General features: G+C 41.1%; 1 protein-coding gene across 1 annotated transcript in view; it reads right to left on the bottom strand.

Annotated features, from left to right (window-relative positions):
- Positions 1-21,987, bottom strand: part of LOC124803322 (protein unc-80 homolog) — a 995,149-nt gene that overhangs the window by 525,235 nt on the left and 447,927 nt on the right. The window contains exons 19-20 of the mRNA XM_047264506.1: positions 7,545-7,789; positions 5,493-5,731 (exon numbers count right to left, since the gene is read on the bottom strand). Coding sequence (XP_047120462.1) covers positions 5,493-5,731; positions 7,545-7,789 — 484 coding nt within the window. The remainder of the gene's footprint in view (positions 1-5,492; positions 5,732-7,544; positions 7,790-21,987) is intronic.

Here is a 21,987-nt window from a genome sequence, read left to right as displayed (position 1 = left end):
ACCTGTCCCACGGTTCTGGTTGATTTTCCGAAATCCATACCTTTTCCTTCACCCTTCTTCCTTCGCCTTCAACCTTCCTGCCTGACAAAGGAGCCATTGGCTCCAAAAGCTTGCCAACTACAACCGTCTCTTATGTGTGTGTTCTACCACTGCTTGGTGAGTAGATTTTTTATCTCTACCGTTAAATAATTTTGTCAATAACTGATTGTTTTCATTGTTATAAAACTAACTGTAAGCTACTTTTGGGAATTAAATTAAAATTAACACACGAGCTTCCTCCTGTACAAAGCAGTGGCCACATTTATGTAAGTGGTAAGGAGAGGAAAAGGTTTCCGTTTCATAGCAAGAACAAATGTTTGAACTTAAACATTGATAATTATTATTTAATGGTAAATCTACTTAGATGAAAGGTAGCAAGCCTCCACATATCGAATACATAGAGAGCCACTAAAACAAGACACTACAAGAGCTAAGCAATAAGATCAAAAAGACAAGTGATAAGAAAAAAAATAATGTGGCATCTGTCCTTTATATAGTAGTTCATGGAATCTTTATGTCACCAAGAAATCTAAATTTTCAATACACTCCTTGTGGCAAATATTCTTTGTTCAGCGTGTATCTCTGTAATTACTTTTACCATTAATCAGAGGCATCACAATAACATTTCATCAGGATTTCTAAAATCATTGGGGAAAGTGGCAACAAAATATCTATTCACACTGGTGTGTAGAATGTACGAATCTGTTGATACACCATCAGACTTTCAGAAAATCTTCATCCACTAAATTCTGAAGATTATAAGAGCTGATAAGTCTAAGAATTGCTGAAGAATCACTTTAGCAGCTTATGCATCCAAGTTATAGAGAAGAATAATACAAAGAAGAATGGAAAAGATAACCGAGGATGTGTTAGATGATGATCAGTTTGGCTTTAGGAAAGGAAAGGCACCAGAGAGGCAATTCTGATGCTGTGGTTGATAATGGAAGCATGACTAAAGAAAAATCAAGACATGTTCACAGGATCGTCAACCGGGAAAAAGAGTTTAACAGTGTAAAATGGAGTTTCAAATTCTGAGAAAAATAGGGATAAGCTATAGTGAAAGATGGATAATATACAAAATGTACAAAAGCCAAGAGGGAACAATAAGAGTGGAAGACCAAGAATGAAATGCTCAGATTAGAAAGGATGTGAGGCAGAGATGTAGTCTTTTGCCCCTACTGTTGAATCTATACAATGAAGAAGCAGTTACGGAAATAAAAGAAATATGCAAGAGTGGAATCGAAATTCAACATGAAAGAATATCAGTGGTTGGATTTGCTGATGACATTGCTATCCTCTGTGAAAGTGAAGAATTACAGGATTGCTAAATGAAATGAACAGCCTAATGAGTACAGAATATGGATTGAGAACTAATTAGAGAAACACAAAAGTAATAAGAAGTAGCAGAAATGAGAACAGTGAGAATCTTAACATCACAACTGGTGACCATGAAGTAGATGTAGTTAAAGAGTTCTGCTACCTACTCTTCAAAATAACCTATGACAGATGGAGCAAAGAGGACATAGAAAGCAGACTAGCACTCGCGAAAAGGGCATTCCTGGCCCACAGAAGTCTACTTGTAACAAACACAGGACTTAATTTAGAATGCAAGTCCTAAGAATGTATGTTTGGAGCACAGCATTGTATGGCAGTGAAACAAAGATTGTGAGACAACCAGAAAAGAAGAGAATCGAAACATTTGAGATGTGGTGCTGCAGAAGAATTTTGACAACTGGGTGAACGGATAAGGTAAGGAATGAGGAGGTTTTCTGGAGAACCAGTGAGGAAAAGAAGAAGGGACAGGATGGCGGGACATCTGTTGAGGCATCACACAATAACTTCCAAGGTACTAGAGGGAGCTGTACAGGGTAAAAACTAAAGAGGAAAGAGATTGGAATACATCTATCAAATAATTGAGGACATAGGTTGCAACTGCTACTCTGTGATGAAGAGGTTGACACAGGAGAGGAACTCATGGCCCAGAGGACTGTGAGAACATAAGATGTGTTTGAGATAGAGGCCCATCTCCAACACATACTGCACTTTTACAATCCCTCTCTTCTGTCCACACCACTCCTTCTCCATCCAGATCACACACTGACTTCACCTACCACCCTTTCCTCTTCTCCCTCCCCCCCCCCCCCCTTTCCATCATGTGGCATTCTCCCTCTCCATCCCATCTTTTCAACCCTTCTCCCTTCTCTCTCCTTTCCCTTTCTCCCGCTTCACATTCACCTTCTCCCTCCTTTTTCCTCCTCTCCCTCTTTCTACATCTCTTTTTGTTATACCCTCTACACTCTAATGATCTTATGAGGCTATGGGGTCATCTGTCCAAAGAACTGCCTCTTTCCTGCTACCTCCTTCTAGTGTCCTTACCCCCTCATGAACTCCATCAGCTCAGTCAGCTGCTTTCAATAATCAACAATCAATAATTAGCCTTGCTGTGAAAACAGAAGTGTGCATTCAGGTGTCTATGTGGGTGTGTATGAATGTGTGTACTATTGCTAGAAAAAGAGCTAATGCTCAAAGCTAGAAAGACTGCCTTTTTCTGTTATATGTTTTTGTGCTCCACACATCAATCCGATATAGGTGAGTGACTGACTTTCCTTATTTCACATATTGCTCCATCCCAGAATTTTCATTAATGTTACACAAATTCTTACTCAAATTTGTAGCTACTCATTATTGTTGTTGTTGGGGTCTTCACTCCTGAGACTGGTTTGATGCAGCTCTCTCTCCATGCTACTCTATCCTGTGCAAGCTTCTTCATCTCCCAGTACCTACTGCAACCTACATCCTTCTAAATCTGCTTGGTGTATTCATCTCTTGGTCTCCCTTTGCAATTTTTACCCTCCACGCTGCCCTCCAATACTAAATTGGTGATCCCTTGATGCCTCAGACCATTTCCTACCAATCGATCCCTTCTTCTAGTCAAGTTGTGCCACAAACTTCTCTTCTTCCCAATCCTATTCAACACCTCCTCATTAGTTATGTAATCTACTCATCTAATCTTCAGCATTCTTCTGTAGCACCACATTTCAAAAGCTTCTATTCTCTTCTTGTCCAAACTATTTATTGTCCATGTTTCACTTCCATACATGGCTTCACTCCATACAAATACTTTCAGAAACGACTTCCTGACACTTAAATCTATACTCGATGTTAACAAATTTGTCTTCTTCAGAAACGCTTTCCTTCCCATTGCCAATCTACATTTTATATCCACTCTACTTCGACCATCATCAGTTATTTTGCTCCCCAAATAGCAAAACTCCTTTACTACTTTAAGTGTGTCATTTCCTAATCTAATATCCTCAGCATCACCCGACTTAATTCGACTACATTCCATTATCCTCGTTTTACTTTTGTTGATGTTTATCTTATACCCTCCTTTCAAAACACTATCCATTCCATTCAACTGCTCTTCCAAGTCCTTTGCTGTCTCTGACAGAATTACAATGTCATTGGCCAACCTCAAAGTTTTTATTTCTTCTCCATGGATTTTAATACCTACTCTGAATTTTTCCTTTGTTTCCTTCACTACTTGCTCAATATACAGATTGAATAACATTGGGGAGAGGCTACAACCCTATCTCACTCCCTTTCCAACCACTGCTTCCCTTTCATGCCCCTCAACTCTTATAACTGCCATCTGGTTTCTATACAAATTGTAAATAGCCTTTCGCTGCCTATATTTTACCCCTGCCACCTTCAGAATTTGAAAGAGAGTATTCCAGTCAACATTGTCAAAAGCTTTCTCTAAGTCTACAAATGCTAGAAATGTAGGTTTGCCTTTCCTTAATCTAGCTTCTAAGATAAGTCGTAGGGTCAGTATTGCCTCACGTGTTCCAACATTTCTACGGAATCTACTCATTATATGATATCCAATTTGATATAAAAATTTAAATGACATGCCCTTGTTGTAAAACCAATATGTAAGAAGATTTTCTGATCAACACCTTGAACATTATACATGTACTGAAAGAAAAAGATTTATAAAGCTTTTGTTTCATATCTAAGTTATTCTTTTGGTTTCATAACTCTTCTTTATTCTTCCACTCTCCCCATAAATCTACATCTACACAAGTTCAGGAACCAAAACATCTTGACTACCTGTTTAACAGCATATTAGTCTACCTTTGGAATACAATATAGCAGCAATTCTGCATGACATGGATTTGACAAATCTTTGGTAAGTTTATGGAGTATGTAAAACCAGATCTCTATGTATGAACCGGTCACATAGTTCCCAAAAATTACAAGCTACAGCTTTGTAGATATAGAACTGGCAATCAACAGTGTCCCATATGTGTTCCATCAAGTTCAAATCAAGTGAATTTGGTGGCCAAGACATCACCTTGAGTTCACTATCATGCTCCCCAAATTACTGTAGCACAGATCTAGCCTTGTGATAAGAACAGTTATTGTACTGGAAATTGCCATCACTGCCAGGGAAGACATCAAGCACAAAGTAATGCAGATAGTTAGCAGTAATATTTATGTAATCCACAGCTATCATGGTGTCTCTGATTACTACCTAAGGTCTCATGAAAGCCCAGGTGAATGTACTTCCACAGCATAATAATGATGGCATCGGCCTGCACTTATAGTGTGATGCATGTTCTGAGCAGCTGTTTACCTAGTTGACAGCATATCAAAGCACAAATACTGTCTTGGTGTAACAGGAAAAATTATTCAAACGATGACATGTTTCCACTGATCCACAGTTTAATCTCAAAGATATGTGCTCATTGTAATCGTAACTGATGATGTTAACATGAGAATGTATATGACTCATCTCCCATGGGAACATGTATGGCTCATCTCTCACAGAGCCTCATGTTCAAAATGTACTCTGAATGGTGGGCTCTGAAACACTTATGCAAGGACAAGTATTGTACTCTGTTGGCAGATCTGCCAAACATCACCCTTACCCCATTTTACAATGTGAGCAAGCCTCTAAAGTCCATTTTCTGTTATGAGGCATGGACATCCAACACCTTGTCATCTGCTTGGGGCTTCAACTCCCATCAATCACTTGTTGTTAATGCTCAAGACAGTAGCATATGAACACCTGAACCACAACAATCTGTCTTGTGTCAAAGTTGCTTACGTGTGGAGTTTTCATTCATATCTACACTGCTTATAAACTTTCTTTACTGCATCACAGGCCTGCAATGCCACCACCGGCATAGTGTTAGTGTTAGTGTGGCTGACTTCATTCATTCTAAGAGAATATCTGGATTTCTTTATTATCATGAAATTTTCATTGAAATTGTTAAAGGTTCAAAATAATATTTTAAAGTTCATCAACACAAATTTTAAGTTGTGTTTTTTATATCTATTATGCACTAAGGGAATGCATAAAAAAGTATTGAACTCTTTAGCTATGTTAACATGTAAGACAGTTCAATCAGGTTTAAAATAGGTAATAAGTTAATTAAAATACTTACTGAGAGGTGACAGCAATGAACTGGGGTCAACACAGAATCCAACATATGCATGGAATAAATCAATTGTATCAGAAACAGTTTGACGACGTACAAGCTCACGCAAGAAATGAGCAAACATTTTCTGATTTATGCGGTGAAGCTTCCCTAATAATGACTGCACTTGTGAGCGAAGGAAGTCCGCTGGTGGTCCTCTTTGGCTATCTCCACAACCATGTGGGCAACCTAGGTGTTTGATGACCCTGAAAAGTTTTCACAATCAACAAACTCAAGATCTTGTTCTTTTGAGTTCCTGGTGAAGATGCCTAATAACTGCATTTACTCATACAAAACCAAAGTGCAGTATTGAAGCATAATAATAAAATGATCTCTGACATAAAATACTCATCAACAGAATGTAAGAAATGTAAGTAAGTACAGAAAACAGCAAAACAGATTAGTTAATATTTCAACAATATTATGAAAAGAATAGTTGCAACTCACCAATAGCAGTGATGTTGTGTCGCAGGTAGGCACAACAAAAAGACTGTCAGAAAATGAGCTTTTGGCCAACAAGGCCTTCATCCATCAGAGATAGAACACACACACACATACACACACATACACACACACACACACACACACACACACACACACACACACACACACACACACACACACATGCAAATACAACTCACACACATATGACTGCAGTCTCTGGATGCTGAGGCCACACACTGTGAGCAGCAGTGCTTGATGGAAGATGCAACCATGTGGTAGGGGTAAGGAGGAGGTTAGGTTAGGGAGGGGGAGGGATAGCAGAATAGGTGTGGAAGATGGTAAAGTGCTGCTTGTGGGAGCACACAGGGACGAGGTGGAGGCAGGGTAGGGCAGCTGGTGAAGTCGGGAGATTTGACAGAGGGCAGGGGATGGTTAGCAGAAAAGGAGAGAGGTAAAAAGACTATGGGTGTTTTGGTGGAATAGAGGACTGTATAGTGCTACAATGGGAACAGGGATGGGGCTACAGGGTAAGGACAAAGACTAATGACAGTTGAGGCCAGGAGGGATACAGGAAGGTAGGATATATTACAGGGAGAGTTCCCACCTGCGCAACCCAGAAAAGCTGATGTTGGTGGGAAGGATCCAGATGGCACAGGCTGTAAAGCAGTCATTGAAATGAATGAATAGCCAGTCTGAAAATATGGACATTTTTGATTTGGCTTTATAGTCAGCATTACTGGTACTGAATGAAACACCATTTTATTAGTGCACCTATTCTTGCATTTTAATGGCAAAGGGCAGTACTAAATAAATAATGCCAGTTGAAGTGTTGAGCATTAGGAATAGCTATATGTTGTAGTACCTGGCTACAGAGGAAGTGGCTGCAGGGGCATCACGCTGAAAGGAGATCACTTCAAAAACAGGGTGAAGGTGTGTAGAGGACACTAAATGTGAGAATGAGTTTACAGAAGATACTAATATCCCGTGGGATGGAGACAAATATGAAGCTCATGGTATGAATAACATATAGAAAGAACAGAGGCCAATAAAAAGATAGAAGAACAGGTATTGGAGAGAAATGAAAATTGATAATGGTAAGATTTTAAAAAGGGCAGTGTTGATGGCCAAGTTACCCATTTGTGTAAGTCAGAGAAGCTGGATTTGGAGGGAGAATGTGTTCAAGTGAAGAGTAAAAGCAACTAGACCACACTGGAAGTGGAAAAGTGAAACATGTGAGCATGACTACTAACAAATGGCTGTTTTCCAATTTCTTTGTTCCCTCTTGCATCCTTAGTATTTCCTTACCCTGCAACCATACTTCAGTTATGTTTATATATTTATGCATGAATTTCACAATGAGTAAATCTGTTTTTCATATTATTATTTTATTACATGTTTACATGACACAGTTCAGAGATGAAAGTGAGCATTCAACCCAATATTCACATGAATTAGTGTGTGGAATTGCCCAAAATTCAAACACAGTCTGTGTTTGGATTTTGAGCAGTACAAATACAATCTACAGTGAAATAACATCTCATAGATGTATAAAAATGTTTTTATTTCAACCTTTACCTTGTAATGCTACTCATAGCCATTGTGTGAGGTGACAATGGTTTTATGCCAGATGGTCCTGCCTCTGTTGCTTTCACTTCATGAGCCACATTACTACTAGTTCCTGTCACTTTTTCTTTCCCTGATCCTTTTTCACATTCTTTCAGCACTCCAAGTTCTATCAGAAGCTCTAACAGGTTGAGAATCACTTCACATACACGAAGAGTGCAACATACATTATCTCGCATTGCAGCACAGTGAACTGCCTGTGTGTTAAAAAAATACATATACAAGTTAGATAAACAATTATCTGCTTTTTATTAAATAAGGTGACATTCATCACTCATTTGATATGCCTAATAGTGAGGATGTACTCATTCATGTGAAACAAGTAAGAAAAGATAGTATAGCAATGAAAATGATGAATTTTTGAAAATATAAGTATGGAGAAACAAAAAAATCTACTCATCAAGTGGGGGCAGGAGAACACGCGTATAAGAAAGTATTACAATTAACTAACTTTTGGAGCCAGCAGCTCCTTCTACTGGCAGATGGGCTGAAGCGAAAGACTTTAATCTTTCCTTCTCATCCCGTATGGTGAGTCTCCCCTAACCCAGGGTTGTGGCTGACTTTTCCAAACTCTACCCCCTTTCCTAAACCACACCTGTCCCCTGTCCTTTTCCTTCACCCACCTTCCTTACCCTTCAACCCTTGTGCCAGAAGAAGGAGCCACTGGCTCCAAAAGCTAGCAAATTGTAATATTTTTTATGTATGCTTTGTCCTGCTGCTGGTGAGTAGATTTTGTAGTATCTGTTACTTAAATGATAGTATAGGACACATATATTACACAATAATGAGGACAAATGACCAGTCACATGCAGGTAAGAGGTTTGTGGCACAGAGTAACCACCAGGCTGAAGCCTGTCAGTGCACAGGAAATGTGCATGCTAACAAGAGGAGGGTAAGATGTGTAAAACAAGGAAATGGTGCAGGAGTAATGGGAGAAGAGAGGAGTTGACAGGTGATTCTCACATGCAGCAGCAAAGTGAGATAAGATAACAATGATGAAACTGAGCAGTGTTGCATGAGACAGACAAAAGAAGTGGGGGTAGAAACAGACAGAGAAATGTCAGAAAAAGATGGATAGAGGGCCTGGGCAATGGAGGAATGATATGGAGAATCGTGTTAGAGGAAAGAATGACAGAAGGATTTGGGAAAGCAGCAATTGACAAAGATGACTAGCAGAGATTTTGGCCATGGGACAACAAGAATGTGTGATATGATGGAGGAACAATTTCCATCTTCTATTTTGGGTGGCTGGGTTTGCAATTAGTCACTGCCATTCTTGCAGATAGATGACTGATTAATTTCCAGATCACAATGGCTACAGGTATGTTCTTGTCACATGAAGAATGACACAGGGAACTTGTTTCTGAAATAGTTGAATAGGATACTGTTGTATGTAAAAACTTGTAAAATTACTGGCCCATTTCAGTAATTCTTACTTTTCACTTCAGATACACCATATACAGGTGTCAACGCTATAGGGAGGCATTTTTCAATGTCTTGTGGCTGAAAATGTCAAAATAAAGGCACTGCTGGTAATAACTAAGTTTGGTGTGAACTGAAATTTTTTATGGAATCATCTGAGAATGTAAGGGGTCAACTGCCCCTTATGTATTGAGAACAATATATTTTTGCCTTATGCAGGTCACAACAGGTACTATCAATAGTTGAGTGTCCGGCACATCAGAGGGTACTCAGTGTTGTGCCTCAGAGCAAGTAAGCTGTTGGTGGCTAAGCGAGCAGGGCGGATTTCAGCAGGATGGCCAACCGCGTTTGCAATTGTTTAACGGCCATGTGTGTCACCCAAAGCCATGGGCCTGACCTCCAGCAAATATGTAAATCGTGTTAATCAAATGATTTGTTTGATGTGTTTAAGCATTCATTTGTGCACCGTAATTACGCGACAACTACACCAGACACCCAAAATTTGGATTGCCGTGAGGATTGTGTATTCAGTGCCACATGAAGAATATTGGCATGTGGCAACATTATTAGGTGACCTGTGATGAGTTAACCATTATTACTTGTCAGAGAAAGGGAGTAACTGCCTCATTCATACTATTTAGACAAAAGATATAGAACATTAAGAACAAACTATGTACTGATTGTTGCTACCTGACATCCTAATTAGCTCTGTTGGATTTGATACGAAACAATTCCCATGCAAATATTAACTGATGACCCTTTATCAGTTGCACATGATCGAACTATTTTTAAACTGTTAGGCTACAATCCACTAGTCAATAACGGTGGGATCAATAGGAAGAGTTTCATCGTGGCATTCCATGAAAGGGCGTTGTGCAATTTTCAGACAGACAATAAGAGAAGGAGAATAACAACAAATGGTTTAATCGTGCTTATCGCGAAAGAACATTGGCAGTGATGATGAAGTTTGGTCTGTGGGGCACACAACTGCATGGTCATCAGCACCCAACTTTAACACAATCTAATTTGTTCACAATCCAAATGAGCCTCTATCATGAATGATGATGATGATGATTTGTTGAGGAAAACACAAACACCCAGTACCCAGGCAGAGAAAAATCCCCAACTCGGCCGGGAATCGAACCTGGCACCCAGTGATCCTGAGGCAGCATCGCTAGCCACTAGACCACAAGCTGCAGACACACTGGCAATATTAAGACAATAAGCAAAAGTTCAAATGGTACTGAAAACTTCACATTAGTTTATGTATGCATGAACAATTGAAAAATTGTGTGAAAAACAACGTTGTGAAAATCTGTCTAAGAATCTTTGGACAATGTATTATGACATAACTGCAAAAATGCAGGATAACAGAACATAATAATACTCATAACTAAAAGTAATTGACAGTATCAGATGACAGGGACAGTGTTAATAAACTGTATTGTGGAGTACTAGCAAGGAAATTATTGTGAAAAACAGTGCAAAGTGAATATTAACGAGAGACATCGGTAGACATTATTGCGATGTAACTGATCGCATATTCATTATGAGCCCATCAGAGAAGTGTTGTACTGTGACCTTACGCATAAAACTGGCTTTAAACCATTTTAAAATCTTGTAAATTGATGTGGACCCATAAACTAATATGTAGGCAATAATGCTAGTGGCCAATGTTATTGTTGAGTGACATCACACAGACGAGCTCAGCAGCCCTGTCAAAGAATGTCAGTCAGGAAGTAATTCAACACAGCACCAGTTCCAGCCGCATGAGAGTTTCGACGGCATAGACAAGATACACCAAGAAGCGAACAACACGCTGCCGAGGCTGGCATCTTATGGTGAAGCTATGAAGTATCCTGGCCACCGATCAGCGAACTTCAATGACCGTGACTACATGCACCCTGCCAGGCAGCCTGCGACAGCAATGCGTCGGCCAACAGTCACCGCACGGAATGAGCCAACAGCAGCAGCAGCGACACAACTAGTAGCGCGACTGGACTAGCAGTAAACATGATGCGCACCAAACAAATTCTGCGGCGAGCGTTGTGTTATGCGGTGAGTGAAGACAACTTTCCAGTGGAATAATAATTTATATTACACTATCTGCAGAGTATATAACTAACTTTAATCACATTTTGTAATGCTACAAGAATTATACAGTAATTTTATGGTTCCGCAGTAGTGTGTCTATCTATGCATATTTTTGTTTTTTTACGTTTTCACCAGCAAGGCAGTGGCGAATAGATTTTAAGACTTATGTTGCAGCATTAACTGTTGATTACAGATTTTATAGTATTAACTGGTGATATTGGTGTATTTTTGATGCTTTGGTGTGAGGTGATGAATATTACCATTTGTGTTTAATTCATGTAAGTTGGTGAGGCTTTTTTTTTTTTTTTTTTAAAAAAAAAAAAAAAAAAAAAAAAAAAAAAAATATGTGTGAATAGGTATGTTTCTGTTTTAAGCTAGTTGAAGTACTGTTGTCATAATTTTGTTTAAATTGTCCGGTGGAAACCAAGAAATTGTCTGGTGGAAACCAAGCAGGAGATTCTGGAGGTAAAAGCTGAGAAGAAGAAGATAGGGCAGGAGAAGAGAGGTGATTCAGGAATCAGTTACTGTGGACTGTCAATAGAAAGCCCATTAGCACATCCCACCAATTACCTCGAGACACCAATTAAACCCAGGAGTAGTAAATCAAGCATTGTAGGGGGAGGACAGCAAGACATGCTGTTGGTGATATTAAAAAAGACTGATGCTGCAATTGAAGCCACCAATAAGGAAATCAGAGCCACCGAGCAGGACATGGAGGAAACGAAGCATGAAATCAAGGAAGACAATAAAACAACCAAAGAAAAGATTGAAGGCAAAATTGAAGCCACCAATAAGGAAATCAAAGCCACCAATCAGAAAATCGAGGAAACCAATAGAATAACCCAATAAAAGATTGACATCATCAATGAAAAGATTCAGATGACATTATGAGAAAAGAAAATTTGAATAGAGAATTACAGGATTATAAGGAAGAGGTGAGAAAATCTGCGAGGAAAGAGAAGGCAGATTCTAGAAGAACATAAACCTGTTCTGAGAAGATACAAAGAAGATGGGAGAGGAGATAACCGGGAAAGCCCAAGAAGAGGTTCAAGACGTTAAGGAAGAATTAAGGATAAGGATGGAGGAGATAATGCAGAAGTAACAACAATGTGAAGTAGCTATTAAGGGACTAAGCAACAAACAGACTGAATAATCTCAAAATATACAAAATGCAATAGCAGTGCAGGTGGAAGAAGATAATAGGCAGATTGCACAGCATACGCAACGTTTACAAGCCAAAATCCAAGAATTAGAAACAAAAACTGAAGAGATTGACAGAAATACAGGTAATGCAACACTAGCTACAGGGGAAGGTAAAGTACTAACATTAACGAGACAAAAATATAAGCCAAAGGGATCAAAGCACCTGACGATTTTTGCGAGAAGACTGAGAGGCATTTTTCCAACACATTTTTGAGGCAAAGATAAAATTCAATTTGTGATAGATAGAATGGAAAGTGAAGCTTTTACAAGAAGTTAGTAGTTTCGAGCTGTCTGAAGGAGAGTTTCTAAAGAAGTACTGATCAAAAAGTAATCAATGTGCAATATTGGAAAACCTGCTACATTGCAAGTCTCTTAATAATTGGAAAGGTACCTTGAGAGAATTTGCTAAGCATTTACGAGAACTGAATGAAACTTCAGAGCAACCCTTAAATGATGAGATAATGATTTCTGCAATTAAGAGAAGAAACTTTGTCTGGAAGCCTGATTAAAGATAGAGAAGCCCTAACAGAGATATTGGTGCAATTGTAATCTACACGTGGGCAAGAGAATAGTCAAGCAGGTGAGTAGGACCAAAGAGAAGAGCATTGCCAATGGAATCAGTTTGATAATCAATCGTTCAACCGAGGAAGAGGTAGCAGTAGGTACTGTTGATAGTGGACCTGTTCGATCCCTTGCCTGTGCCAAAAGGAAATTACACCTAAATTGTAGTTGCAGAAGAATTAGTCGAGTGCTCCGTGCACCAGAGGGTAGTCAGTGTTGTTGGCTAAGTGAACAGGGCAGATTTTGAGAACTGTTTAATGGCCATATGTGTCACCCAAAGCCGTGGGCTTGACCTCCAGCAAATATGGTAATGGTGTTAACTGAATGATTTATTTGATGTTCATTTGTGCACCGTGATTGTGTGACAACCGAGCTGGACCCACAATTTGAACTGAAGTGAAGATTGTGTGTACAATGACACATGAAGAAAATTGGCATGCGACAGCATTAATAGGCGACCTGTGATGATTTAACTGTTATTACTTTGGGAGTAACTGCCTCATTTGTGCTGTTTAGACAAAAGATATAGAACATTAAGAACAAACTATGTACCAATTATTGCTACCTGACATCGTAATTACCTTTATTGGATTTGATACGAAACAACTCCCATGCAAATATTATCCGATCAGCCTTTATCAGTTGCACACGATCAAACTATTTTTAAACTGTTAGGCTACCATCCATCCACTAGTCAATAATGGTGGGTTTAATAGGGAGTGTTCCAAAAGGTACAGTTCAGTGCCATAACTTCATGAGTTGAGGAGGACCAAGTAAAACTGCTTTTGGAGGGTATGTTAAAGTTCTGGAGGAAAAAGTGGAGGCAACCTATCAGATTGTTTCAATAGTAAGAATGCCAGCGATGAATACACCAAAAAATGGGTTTAATAGATATAGGATGATTTTTTTTTTCCACTGTGCACAAAGTATATGAACTGATTGATGAGAGGATATGGAACAAAAAATGTCTAGTGAAATTATGTCTGGAAATGCATGGTTTCCATGTTAGAGACCTTTTATTACGTCATACATTGTTACAGAGTCTGCGGTCTAACATGCACTGTACCATGCAGCCACAGTTACAGCACGCATTGAAAATGGTTTCCATGGGCCTCAAAGCAAGCATGTACGCATTTTAGAATATTCTGTCTCACACTTTCACATCGAACAGGCTGCATCCAAACAGTGTCAAAGGCAGCATGAATACACTGCTCCAGTGCCTCCACATCTGGAATGGGCTTTGCATACACAACACTTCTGAGATGGTCTCATAACCAGAAATCACACAGATTGAGTTCCAGTGAACAAGCAGGCCATGCAACTGGACCTCCTCATTTGACCCATTGACCAGGGAAGACACGATTGAGATGTGTCCAAACATTTACGGTGAAGTGGGCTGGAGTGCCAACATATAGCAGTCACATAATGCATCTAATTATCAATGACACTTCTTGCTGCAGGGAAAGCAAAGTCATCCACAAGAAATGCCAAAAGTTCTGGCCTGTTAGGTGACATATAAGAAACACTGATCCCAAAATATGGTCACCAATTATCCTGGCCCATACATTACGACTGCAATGATGCTGATAATATGCTGTCTGAATTGTATGTATTGAATTGTATGTTAACTGGGGACCTAGAAATGACAGAGAGGCTCCATCCCTGCTGCCGTCGCAGTGGTCCACAACCCCACGATGACTACCGCAGTCCACTTCACCCCTCCGCTGCCCCACACCAAACCCAGGGTTATTGTGCGGTCCGGCCCCCGGTGGAGCCCCCAGGGAATGTCTCACACCAGACGAGTGTAACCCCTATGTTTGCGTGGTAGAGTAATGGTGGTGTACGCATATGTGGAGAACTTGTTTGCGCAGCAATTGCCGACATAGTGTAACTGACGCGGAATTAGGGGAACCAGTCCACATTCGCCAAGGCAGATGGAAAACCACCTAAAAACCATCCACAGACTGGCCAGTTCACCGGACCTCGACACAAATCTGACGGGCAGATTCGAGCCGGGGACCAGGTGCTCCTTCCTGCCCGGAAAGCCATGCGTTAGACCGCACGGCCAACCGGGCGGGCTGCTGTCTGCATACTATCCCACATGTGACTGTTATGAAAGTTGAAGATACCACTCTGTGTAAAGGTGGTCTCATCTGTGAATAGGATGGATGACACAAATACTGGAATCATGGTTGCCTGGTGAAGAAACCAGTGACAATACTGCTCCTGACATGGAAAGTCTATCACTAGTAAGCCCTGCACATGCTGTAAGTGATAATGGTAGTAACATTTGTCATGGAGAATGTTCCACACGGTCATCTGATGTACCCTGTACTGGCAGACCAACTACCTGGTACTGACATGGCGGTCGCCGTCCACAGTATTAATAGCATTTTCCTCCAAGTCTGATTTCCGAACATTTCGAGCACATTCTTCATAATTTTATGCTTCCTTAAATGACCCTCTCTCAGACAAATAGTGAAATACTGCTGCAAACATTGAATGGTGTGGTTTTGACGGCGGGGACAGGTTTCCTCATACAACCTTGCTGTCTGCCACCCGTTTCCATTTGCCTTTCTGTAAATAAACACCTTCTCGGCAAGCTCTTAATTAGAATATCGAACCATTGTGTACAACGCCATGTCACATCCACTACGAGGTGAGTCAGCAAGAGAGGTGAACTAGACACAACATTACCAATTGCTGTGGCAGGAAAGGGCACTAGGGCATGATGTATGAGGAGCAGTACCACCCTCTAGGAGGAAACCATGCATACTGTAACTGTGGCTGCATGGTACATCACTTATTACACCGCAATCTATGTAACAAAGTATGATTGAATAAATGGTTTCCAGCATGGAAACCATGCATTTCTGGACATAAATTCATTAGTCCTTTTTGTTCCATAAATTCATTAGACCTTTTTGTTCTCTATCCTCTCATTGATGAACCCACAGAGTTTGTTCACAGTGGAAAAAATCACCCTGTATACAACTGCAGTAAGTGGCTTATAGATGTGTTGATACAAATAGTGTTCATGTCATTTCTTATGATCTGCTGGTGGAATTGGTCCTCAAAGGAGAATTAATTATGGATTAAATTATGGTTGGCAAGTGCCCGCCCGGCTAACCACTTGGTCCAATGTGCTGCTTCCCGAGCGGGAAGGTGTACCTGTCCCCAGCACGAATCCGCCCAGTGAATTAGTATCGAGGTCCGGTGTGCTGGACAGGCAGTGGATGATTATTAAGGTGGCTTTCCATCTGCCTCAGAAAATGCAGGCTGGTTCCCCTCATTTACACTACGTCAGCGATTGCTGCACAAACAATGTCTCCACATACATGTACACCATAATTTCTCTACCATGCAAACATCTGGAGTTACACTCATCTGGTATGAGATGTTCCCAGGGGGGTCAACTGGGGGCCAAGACACACAATAACCCAGGGTTAGGTGTGGGGTGGAGGTGAGGTGGGTGGAGTGCTGTTGCCTGTTGTGGGGTTGTGAACCACTGAGGGCTACAGTGCGTCGAAGCCTCTCCGTCGTTTGTAGTCCCCAGTTCGATACACACAATACACATTGGTTGGCAAAAAGGTTTACAGGTCTTAAAAGCCACAGTGACATCCAAGGACTCTGTTGGTAGTAAGACAGGAATAGTGGACATGGAATGAGGGAGATGATTAGTGCCTTGGTCATAGGAATGGAGACTGCATGCAACTAGTAAGATACATTGGTAATGAAGGTAGTGATTTTAAACTGGAAACTTTGTGACCACTCAGAACGGGTGAACCAGATGCAAGACCTGTGGAGTAAGATTTTTCGAGTTTTGGGTGGAGTTGATAAGTAGGTGAACTGCGGGATTGTTAGTGTGGAGAGGAAGATGGATTCAGATGAGAGGTATTTGGATAAACCTAATGTTCCGAGGAGCTTTTTGCCGTCATGTTGGGCATCTGATATTGGTTCCCACTAGTAAAGTTTGAAAGCTGATGTGTCAGTTGACAGTAGCCTTAGCCAGATAATCAGTGGACTCTGTGACGATGGGGGTACACCTATTGTCTGTAGAAAGAATGATACGACCAGGATGTTTTTAAAATTAGGTTCATCAGATACTGTTGAAAAACTTCTCCTAGTTGTCTTAATTGCAAGGATTAAAATGACTGTGACAGACCAAAACTACACTGCTTGTGATAATTACAGTTTTGTAAATGGTGAATGTGACAGGACATCCTACAAAACAGAACTATATGCTTTCTCTGAAAGGTACTTAGAACAGATTGTTTGGAGGCATTATGAAAATATACTAGATCTAATGGCAATAAATAGGTCTAGCCTCATTGAGGACTTCTACTCTAAAATTGGTATCAGTGACATCTCTCCTTGGCCCCACTTGATTTTCATAAGTTTCTAAAACTTACGGAACACTTTTGAGGACTTCACTTCAATAGTGATGAAGTGGGGCAAGCATGGGTGAGGTTATGGCTCCATCAACAAAGTCAAACATTCTACAGTGATTGTATCAGTAAACTGGTCTCTCGTCAGGAGAAATGTGTTTGCAGGAAGAGTGACCATGTTGGGAAATAAATAGGTAGACATGAAGAATAAAGTGAAGAATATTCATGAAGTTGGTTTTATTTAAAAAAAAAAGCTTAAAGAGTTTTCACTTAAAAAATTCATTACTTTTCAGTTTGTCCTCATATGTATTGGTGTGCAAAGGTTTCATCTAATGTTATCTGTTAGTTCTGGGATTCAGTCTGTTGGTTGCTGTCAGGACCCAATTACACATTAAGTTCACCCTTTATTAAACAATTTTGAGTGCACGGGGGCCAGTTCTGGGCCCTCTGTTGCTCTCCTTGCATGTCTATGACATCTCACCTTTACCGTTCCATCATAAAGGTGCCAGAGCAAAATATATGAATACTGCAACTGTCCAGATGAATGACAATCTGTCTTCTTGTTCACATGGGCACAAAATCTGTGACTAAAACTAAACACAAATAATTTAAGTATCTCAGTACACATTAATTAGTCCTCATTTATGTGATTGATAGTCCCCTTTTCATGTTGACAGTACCGTGGTGCTATACTAGAAAACTGTGAAGATTAGGGATGCAACTTTAGACAAAAATCTCAACCGGACACAAAACTCTATCCTACATGCAGGAAGACCTCTGCTAGTTTCAACACTCTCTAGGAATAAAGAAATGTATTTTCACAGAAATGGAAGCTTGTGCAGTTATTCGTTTTTGGGAATCCAATCCAACATGGAATAAGTAGTAAACATTTTAGACAGTTACAGCTAACAGTAAATGCTGGTGTGTTTTAGGCACTTGTTTGATTCTATCAGTGCCTCATACACCTAATTAGGATGTAGTCAGACTAGCTACATGACTTCCACACAATGTGTCAACTTCATTGGGTTCTCAGTGTGGATTCCATAAGTACCTCACATCATGCATGTAGTTAACAGTCATCTCTTCACAGTTTCAATATAAGATCTCGCTCGCTTACTATTCTAGCTGAGGCCATCTATGAAACAAAAATGCCTCAAACTTCTTCCTATTTGTTGCTATCCACATATGGACATCTACCTTGAACCCTATTTACAGTTCAATACCCTTCTGCATTTCAGAAAAATGCTTCAGGTCTTTCGTTAGTCATCCTTATATTTTTGTCCCAAAACTTAATATGTATGGCCACTTTACTCCATCAAACAAAATAGCTAATGCTGGCATATTACTCTTCCTCTCCCAGCACTGCTACATTATAGCCCACACTATAAATCTATCTGTTATTCTACTATGCACAAACAAATTAACTTTTTCTCTTGATTATAGCTGTTCCATTTTTTACTATTTCTGGCATAAACATTTCTCAGAGTAAGGTGCCTACACCAAATGTAAGACCTCTTATAACATATGTTTCAATAAATGCAAAGAAACATTATGTAAAATGCCTAGTTATGTATAAGAAAGGGCTTTGTGATCCTAATATTGCCAGGATAAATCAGAAATGAACAACAGAGCAACCTTTACAAAGGCACACCAAATGCTGCAGGAAGCCTACAGTTAGGAGTGCTTTCGCCATACTCAGTGTTATGAATGGCTCACAATGTTTTAAAATGGCCAGACAGACATTAAAGATGACCTTCATTCAGGGCGTCCTTTGACGTCTACCGATGACACTCATGTCAGGAATGTCAACGAAATTGTGCATGCCAATCATAGATTGACTGTCTGAGAGATTGCAGAAGAAAGTAACATTTCAATTGGATCATGTCATGAAATCCAGACACATCAACTTGGAATGCATTGTGTTGCAGCCAAGTTCGTCCCACAGCTCATGAGTCAAGACTAGAAAGACCTTTGCCTTGCAATCTGTGCCGACCGAAGTGGCCGTGCGGTTAAAGGCGCTGCAGTCTGGAACCGCAAGACCGCTACGGTCGCAGGTTCGAATCCTGCCTCGGGCATGGATGTTTGTGATGTCCTTAGGTTAGTTAGGTTTAACTAGTTCTAAGTTCTAGGGGACTAATGACCTCAGCAGTTGAGTCCCATAGTGCTCAGAGCCATTTGAGCCTTGCAATCTGTGAAGAGCTTTGTATCACACAAATGAAAACAAGATGTTCCTTAAGAGAATCGTAACTAGTGATGCGATATGGGTCTATAGCTACCACATTGAGATCAATGTTCAGTCTTCTCAATGGATCGGGAAAGGTTTTTCACAACTAGAAAACTAGGTCAAAACAAATGTCAAAGCCATTCTGATAGTTTTCTTTTTTTGACTTTGAAGGATTAGTTCATCATGAATTTGTGCCACAGGGACAAACTGTTAATCGATGGTACTATCAGGATGTGTTGCAATGCCTGTGAGAAAATGTGAGGAGGAAATGGTTTGAAATGTGGTGACACAATTCATGGTTCTTGCATCACGATAATGCATCCACGCACTTATCCCTGTTGCTGCACGACTACTGCACAAAAAACAAAATCAGTGTGCTGCCTCATCCTATGACCTCTCCAGACCTTGCCCCTTGCCAAATTTTTTGTTATTTACAAAGTTGAAAACTCCACTGAAAGGATGAATATTTCCAATGATAGATGAGAAAAAAGTTTCGCAGATGGTACTTCAAGTGATACAGCAAGAGGCACACCAAGACTGCATCTGGAAGTGGAAGTGGCATTGAAAACACCAAGACTGCATCTGGAAGTGGAAGTGGCATTGAAAAAAGGAAATGAGCATTTGGTGTCATTGGCCAGGAGGCTGCTTACGGGGTAGGTCAGGCCGCCTTGGTGATTGGAAGTGGTGTATCAATTGTGGAAGAGAGTATTTTGAAGGAGACCATGCACAATAAGTAAAAGTTAGATGTAGAAAAATTTTGTGGACAAAAGTCCAGAATTTTTTGAACAGACCTTATACATACAGTTTAACTGAACACGTGATCAAGGTTAAGCATAGGCATACAAGAACACTCAGTGGTTTATTTCTACCTCTATATGCTTCCAAATATCAGAACTGCATATCTTCTCACCCAATTTATATGCTAAACATCTTGTTATTGTTAGTCAATATAATTCAGCTAGTTACTTTCTTTCAGGAAGGGATATGAGGTCATTTGGGAAGACTACAGACATTCATGTTGTCCACAATGTTCAGTTGGAGGACAGTCATTTTATATCTGTTTTTGAAGTTCAACTAGACGATACCATATGTGTTTACAAAACAAGAAAAAGAAAATGGGCATTATTGGGGGGCTTACATATTACTCCATTTACACTCCTGGAAATTGAAATAAGAACACCGTGAATTCATTGTCCCAGGAAGGGCAAACTTTATTGACACATTCCTGAGGTCAGATACATCACATGATCACACTGACAGAACCACAGGCACATAGACACAGGCAACAGAGCATGCACAATGTCGGCACTAGTACAGTGTATATACACCTTTCACAGCAATGCAGGCTGCTATTCTCCCATGGAGACGATCGTAGAGATGCTGGATGTAGTCCTGTGGAACGGCGTGCCATGCCATTTCCACCTGGCGCCTCAGTTGGACCAGCGTTCGTGCTGAACGTGCAGACCGCGTGAGACGACGCTTCATCCAGTCCCAAACATGCTCAATGGGGGGACAGATCCGGAGATCTTGCTGGCCAGGGTAGTTGACTTACACCTTCTAGAGCACGTTGGGTGGCACGGGATACATGCGGAGGTGCATTGTCCTGTTGGAACAGCAAGTTCCCTTGCCGGTCTAGGAATGGTAGATGATGGGTTCGATGACGGTTTGGATGTACCGTGCACTATTCAGTGTCCCCTCGATGATCACCAGTGGTGTACGGCCAGTGTAGGAGATCGCTCCCCACACCATGATGCCGGGTGTTGGCCCTGTGTGCCTCGGTCGTATGCAGTCCTGATTGTGGCGCTCAGCTGCACGGCGCCAAACATGCATACGACCATCATTGGCACCAAGGCAGAAGCGACTCTCATCGCTGAAGACGACACGTCTCCATTCGTCCCTCCATTCACGCCTGTCGCGACACCACTGGAGGCGGGCTGCACGATGTTGGGGCGTGAGCGGAAGACGGCCTAACGGTGTGCGGGACCGTAGCCCAGCTTCATGGAGACGGTTGCGAATGGTCCTCGCCGATACCCCAGGAGCAACAGTGTCCCTAATTTGCTGGGAAGTGGCGGTGCGGTCCCCTACGGCACTGCGTAGGATCCTACGGTCTTGGCGTGCATCCGTGCGTCGCTGCGGTCCGGTCCCAGGTCGACGGGCACGTGCACCTTCCGCCGACCACTGGCGACAACACCGATGTACTGTGGAGACCTCACGCCCCATGTGTTGAGCAATTCGGCGGTACGTCCATCCGGCCTCCCGCATGCCCACTATACGCCCTCGCTCAAAGTCCGTCAACTGCACATACGGTTCACGTCCACGCTGTCGCGGCATGCTACCAGTGTTAAAGACTGCGATGGAGCTCCGTATGCCACGGCAAACTGGCTGACACTGACGGCGGCGGTGCACAAATGCTGCGCAGCTAGCGCCATTCGACGGCCAACACCGCGGTTCCTGGTGTGTCCGCTGTGCCGTGCATGTGATCATTGCTTGTACAGCCCTCTCG

This window comes from Schistocerca piceifrons, chromosome 6 (genome assembly GCF_021461385.2).
Source record: "Schistocerca piceifrons isolate TAMUIC-IGC-003096 chromosome 6, iqSchPice1.1, whole genome shotgun sequence".
Taxonomy (NCBI): domain Eukaryota; kingdom Metazoa; phylum Arthropoda; class Insecta; order Orthoptera; family Acrididae; genus Schistocerca; species Schistocerca piceifrons.
The sequence above is the reverse complement of the archived record's forward strand: the minus strand, read 5'-3'. Positions and strand labels throughout refer to the sequence as shown.